Source organism: Chelon labrosus, assembly GCF_963514085.1.
Source record: "Chelon labrosus genome assembly, chromosome: 5".
In the NCBI taxonomy this organism is placed as follows: Eukaryota; Metazoa; Chordata; class Actinopteri; order Mugiliformes; family Mugilidae; genus Chelon; species Chelon labrosus.
This window is the reverse complement of record NC_140341.1, coordinates 11,258,648-11,264,647: the sequence shown is the minus strand read 5'-3', so window position 1 is coordinate 11,264,647 and position 6,000 is coordinate 11,258,648. Positions and strand designations below refer to the sequence as shown.

The 6,000-nt window shown below is 43.8% G+C and overlaps 1 protein-coding gene across 1 annotated transcript in view; it reads left to right on the top strand.

Moving 5' to 3' along the window:
* Positions 1 to 2,288: 2,288 nt before the first annotated feature.
* The window catches only part of klf12b (Kruppel like factor 12b), a gene marked incomplete at its 5' end in the record, with an annotated part of 42,595 nt that continues 38,883 nt past the window's right edge, over positions 2,289 to 6,000 (top strand). The window contains 2 exon segments of the mRNA XM_084545346.1: positions 2,289 to 2,320; positions 2,322 to 2,383. Coding sequence (XP_084401472.1) covers positions 2,289 to 2,320; positions 2,322 to 2,383 — 94 coding nt within the window.

The following is a 6,000-nucleotide window of genomic DNA, read 5'->3' as shown; positions in this document are numbered from 1 at the left end:
TTAATCTGCAATCGCCCGTTCTCCTGCGTCAAAGCAATCTAGGCCACGGGACGATCAACCGTATGCCCATAATTTGAAGTGTCTGTGTTTTTAATGGTCTTGTACGACATTGTGCAGAGTCACCGACATACTCGACATGTCAAATTATGATATGAGGAGGCTGACAGGAGGTTTGGTGGTCTTTTACAAACAAAACATGTTGCATTAGCTTTAAATCCTGCAGCGTGCTCAAACTTTAGATTGCTTCAGTTCTTATTTTTACTGCACTTACATGCTTTCTCCCACGTGTTAATGTCATTTTGCATTGATGGCAACATGTTTTTCCTTCATCTTTTCATATTTGAACAGTTCTGTTTGCATTTAACAACATGATCATGCTTATTGGTATTAAAATAATGATAAATAATGACAAATGTCTTTAAATATATATAATATACATAATGCTTTAAATTCCTAGAAGCAGCATTCCAACACACAAAGCTGAGCAGGTTCACATTTCCAACTACTGACCACTACATTTTACATCACTACCAGATGACCCATCCATCCACGGATACATCCATCCCTGCATCCATCCTTTTAACCAACCCCTCTGAAGACTCTTGAACACCGAGAGCCGCTCCACGAAATTCACCTGAATACAGTCACCCAGCCATCCCTCCCTCCAGCCTATTCAACCTCAGAAACAGCCTTTCTCTCCCTCCATTCGTTCCGTTCCATCCTCTTGTCTCCACCCAGCCATTTTATCCTCCATTGATTACAAACAGAAGACATACAGTATCTGAAGTGAAACAGAATGCATATTAAGTGGGTAGCTCTTGGATCAGGCTCACTGTACTACTGGAAATAGTCTTTCTTTTCCTCTCTCTCTCTCTCTCTGTCTCTTTCTCTCTCCATCATCTCTGGCTCACTCAGCCGGCTCTACAATAAAGCAGGGACCATGTAAAGTGGTACGAGCCCCATCAGCCATGCAGATGAGCCCTGCTTCCTTTACCTTAATTAGAGCTCCCAGGGGAGCGGGGTCTGAGCAGCTTCAGTCTCTCATACCACAGAGATACCTTTCATTTAGCCCTGGTAACACCGGGAGGAGAAACCGGCGTGGGTACAGCGGTGCGGGCACTTTATAGAAGACAATTTAAAAACTGTCATTACAGGGAAATGTTCCTGCGTGTTATTCAAAGCTAGTCACTTTAACAGCAGGCAGAAATGTGGCATTTCATTGTAGGAGCAGAAACCATCATCCAAAAGAACAATGGTAGTGCGGCCATTTAAAACCTGTACATACAAAAGGTCTACTAAGAACTTATGAATGTATCCAGATGAAGTTGAAGCAATTCCTTGATTAGGTCAATGAACAGAAAAATCAACATCACATTTGATGTTTTTCTTCAGTTTCTATGAAAGTTTAATATTAATAACGCTTTTGAACTTAAGGTCAGACAGCACATGAAATATAAATACCTTAATTTCAATATGCCCTGGCATTATATGTCACATAAATGTATCGAGAAAGAAAAGCAACAGAACTGATCAATTAAAATATTAATAAATCAGTCAACTCGTGACAAATACTGTAAAGATGAACATGAATTATTAGACCTTAAACTCAATGATAAAGAAAAGTATTTGTGGATTAATTTAAACTGTGTTACGTCTATAAATCTGACTACCTCAATCTTAATCTTAATGAATATATATATATTTTTTTAATATTTCCTTAAATAAATCGATTTCCAATAGTGAAAATTGTCAGTTTGTTGTCAATAATTAAATTTTTTTCCAACCAAAAATATTTTTAATTAATTAATTAATTTAGTTTTTTTAGTTAACTAAACTTTGACCCGGAAACGGAGCAAATTTTGTCATTTGAAAAGCTGGAAGCGTCACAATTAGGATATTTTTGCTTAAAAAAAATAAAAAAAATAAAATAATAATAATAATAAAAAATTTATAATTTACCATATTTTTCCCCGCAATAAGAACGTTGTTAAAAAAGCATATTTATAATATTTATTTATTTACCTTTTTTAATGGCACGTGGATAAAAACCCTTAATAAAACAAATTCAGTAGTAAGAATTAATCACTGATATAATGTGAATCAAACTAGTTTAACTAATTTACCATTTCCCCTTCCTCTCCGTCCCCTTTAAACGGGGAGGCGCTCCGGTGTTCACCCCCAGCCCGAGGCTCTCCGCGGCGCTCCGGGAGGGGTAGAGAGGGAGTTTGGGCTGGTTGAGAGCGGACGCGTCGGAAACCTCCCCGGAGGGGCCCCATGTAATTCGATGCATGCTGTTAAAGCTTAGAGTATATTGTCTTCCCTTTTGCTTATGAAGCCTCCACCCACCGGCCCACCCTACATTTAGCGGATCATGTGACTCGGGGTAAGTCATTTGCAAGTACAACAGTTCTCTGTGCGCTCCCATTCATTTCCTGAGAACTGCCTGAGCCGAGCAGCTGAGAGGCAGAAGGGGAGGGAGCTGCTCACTCACATACACTCACACTCACTCACTCACACACACATTATCACACACATACACACACACACACGTACATACACGCAGAGTGAGAGGAGAGAGAAGAGGAGAGGAGAGGGAGAGGAGGAGACGAGACAGAGAGGACTGTAGAAAGGAAAACAGTCTCCTAGTCTCCACGGCTCTGCAGCTTCTGACAAGGTCTGTGCATTTTTCTTGTCCTGTTCCTCTGCTGGCTGCTGCTGCTGCTGCTGTGTGTTTCATTTGTCACGTTGCTGGGCTTTGTGCTTGTGTTCAGTGCGTTCCGTTCAGCTGTCAATGCTCTGTCAAAGCAGATGACAACTCAGATCACCTATGGCATTGTGTTTGCTGTCTGTCAGTGGGGTTGGGGGGGTGGGTGGGGAGGACAAGAGACCCCCGCATGGTGCTGACTGGACTTGTAACATCTACTCACAATGTAAATTCATAAGCTGTCATGACAACAGGAAAAAAATAAAAAAGTGATCACACTCTGAATGGCTGCGTGCACAGACAGCATCCGGACTTTACTGTGCCGGCACCAGTTACAAATCTCTCATCTCTAACAAGTCCAGAGCAACTTCAGCAGTGGAGGAGTGTTGCAGAATAATACTGAGTGAACGTCTCGGTGGGGGAAATGAGAGTGTGACGGCGCTGCAAGAACTCTCTCAGCACTTTTTCTGTGGAAAAAAAAAAAAGTTTGCTGCTTGTCAGAGTTTTGAGCATGACTTAAGAGAGTTGTGTGTACGTGAGAGAGCGAGTGTGTGTGTGTGTGTGGGTGATGCATTGTGCCGTGTGAGACATTGTCCCCTGTAGCAACTCGGAGACCAGGCTGTTAGCAACGGGTTAAACATTAGGAGGCTCGGGTAGCGGAGGAAGGACACTGGGGTGTGTGTGCGTGTGTGTGTTTGTGTGTGAGTGTTTGTGTGTGTGTGGGAGTGTTGCAGGGGTGGTGTCTTGGATGTCATCGGCAGCGCTCTCACTTCCAGGGTAATAGTCATTGGTATTGATGGGTGGCTGTCACTGAGGCAGAGAGCCACCAGGCTGGGGAGAGTGGCCGGGGGCTGGCCCTTGGCTGTTATTTTCAATTACAGGGGACCCGGGCAGAGCTGACAGCAAAGGCATTTGTACATCCAGTGAGGGGGAGGAGGTGGAGGAGGAGGAGGAGGAGGAGGAGGAGGAGGAGGGTGTGTGTGTGTGTGTGCGTGCGTGTGTGTGTACGCACATGTCTGTGTGTGGAACGGGTGGAGGGTGAAAGAGAGTGGGAGGGAAGGAGAGAGAAAGGTGGGAGGGGGATGAGACTCTGGCCTATGCTCCTGGGTTTGATGTGGAAACTAAGCACTGACCTTAGTGACTTTACCCTCGCGATGAGGAGAGGCCCTGCTTTGCCTGCAACTATTTGTCAGGGTGTTTGTTTAAGTGGAGTCCGCATATATATATATATATATTTATATATATAAAGAGAGAGAGAGAGTTGTAGCAATCTATCTAGCTATACATAAAGAGGAGGGGGTGGGATTGTGTGCGCGTATGTGGAGGAGACCCCCTGCAGCTCGTGGATGTTCAGTGTGGGAGATTAGTGCCCATTTAGAGTCTCACTTAAATCCATTTACAAAGAGGCCCTCCGCCCGGGCATGAATAAGCAGGCTGATATTATCACGCGTGTAGAGCAGACTCTCTACAGTGTGCACGGACGGACAGTGTAGAGCAATTAAATTGCAATCCCAGTGACCAAATCATTGCAGGTAGTAAATAAATAAATAAATAAATCAACATGGTTCTGTAAGCCATTTTTTGCAGTCGTTATATTCACGATATTGCGAAATACTGGAAAATACTTTAATGTTAATTATTGCGTGGCTGGACCGTGTCTGCGGTCAAATGCACTTGCAATGAGTTTTTTTACTCACTATAACTTAACAGCTTCAGTCGGTGACAACTGGAACTGAAAACCTTTAGTATTGCAAAACTGCGAGTGGTATGTGTTCACGTACTCGTGTGTGCATTAGAATGATGATTCAGTTTAAGCAACAAATGCAACTCCTTGATTTCATTTTTATCAAAACAGCTGAAAAAAAGCGAAGTGATTCTTAATTTCTTCCAAAGTCCGAGCTGTTTTCAGAAGTCACCGCCAAATGTTGAGGCTGGCATCTTTGACTTGTCTACTTTGTCCAAGTCGGTCCTCCTCCACGGCCTCCACGTTAGACGGCGAGCTGCAGTATGTTGTTTATCCATGCCGTCAAACCATATCTGCTCTGACTGATCTGACTACTGAAAGGTCATTGTTGTTTGTCAGTGCCTATGCGCTATATGAATGTTTGGTTAGCTGTTGGTGCAAAAATGACTTGATTAGGTCAAGTGAAAGGTCGTAGCTTATGTTGCCTTCGCTGCTTTTGTTAATGTTAAATTAGTGTAAATATGATGGCAGTATTGACCAACTTGGTAAACTAACAAGAAAAAGAAGTCCAACATTTTGTTGAGCTATCCACCCACCACGACAGGCTCCCTCTGCAGGCTTTATCATGCTATAAGAGCACACCTCTTCCTTATTTGATTCCAAATGCATGATTTTTATAATCTATACAGGGCTTCTTAACCTGCAAATGTTGTTTGGGGGCAGTTGTTGTAATGACATATCTTACTTGCATGAACAGGAACAATATAGTGTCTCAGACCTCTGGTTGTTTTCGCCCATAGCTGCATCAAGCTGCTGCCATGCTGATTCCTTCAGTGGCTCAACCCCCACCCCAAGACACGGTCCAGGGCTTATGATAGAAATCAGTACAGGTGGGGCAGGGGGGACTCAATTAAAAAGCCAATCACCCACAGATAGACTCTATCTGTCCATCAACACCGTTCAGCCCAGGACATTTAATTGCTCGGCAGGACCCCCCCTCCACTGAAGGCATCCTCTGTCAGCCACAGATCACGACGCGCAAATTGGGCGCGTGTTGACAGATGGAATCTTTCGGGAAGGGGCGCTGTGCTCCGTTTTCGCTCTCGCTAACAACATGTAGGCACAAATTCCGGGAGAAGAAATTCCCTGCATTACCCCTAATCAGCTGGGTTAACTGCTGGCATATTGACGGACTGCTCATTGATCCAAGTGGGTGTTATGGAGTGTATCATCATTGATTGCAGATAGACTGCAGGGCACACTATGGCTGGATTCACATGGGTCCCTAACTGTAAGTCAGGGCCAAAGAGAGAAGAAGAGAGGTGGAGAGCACTCACGAGATGTGTGTGTGTGTGTGTGTGTGTGTGTGAAAAAAAAAAACTAGTATTCAACCACAGGAGGCTGATGCACTCTCTTGCATGTCGTGATCACGTGTGAAACAAGCCGCAGCCGAAGAGATGACTTGATATATTGATAGTTTGACTAAACCGATTGGACAAAAACACAGCGGGGGTCGCGCACTTATTATTTCTCTTTCATGCCGAGTAGCGAGACATGCTGCGGTAGCCGTCTTGAACTTCCTGTGACTGAAATAAGACACAATAACAATAAT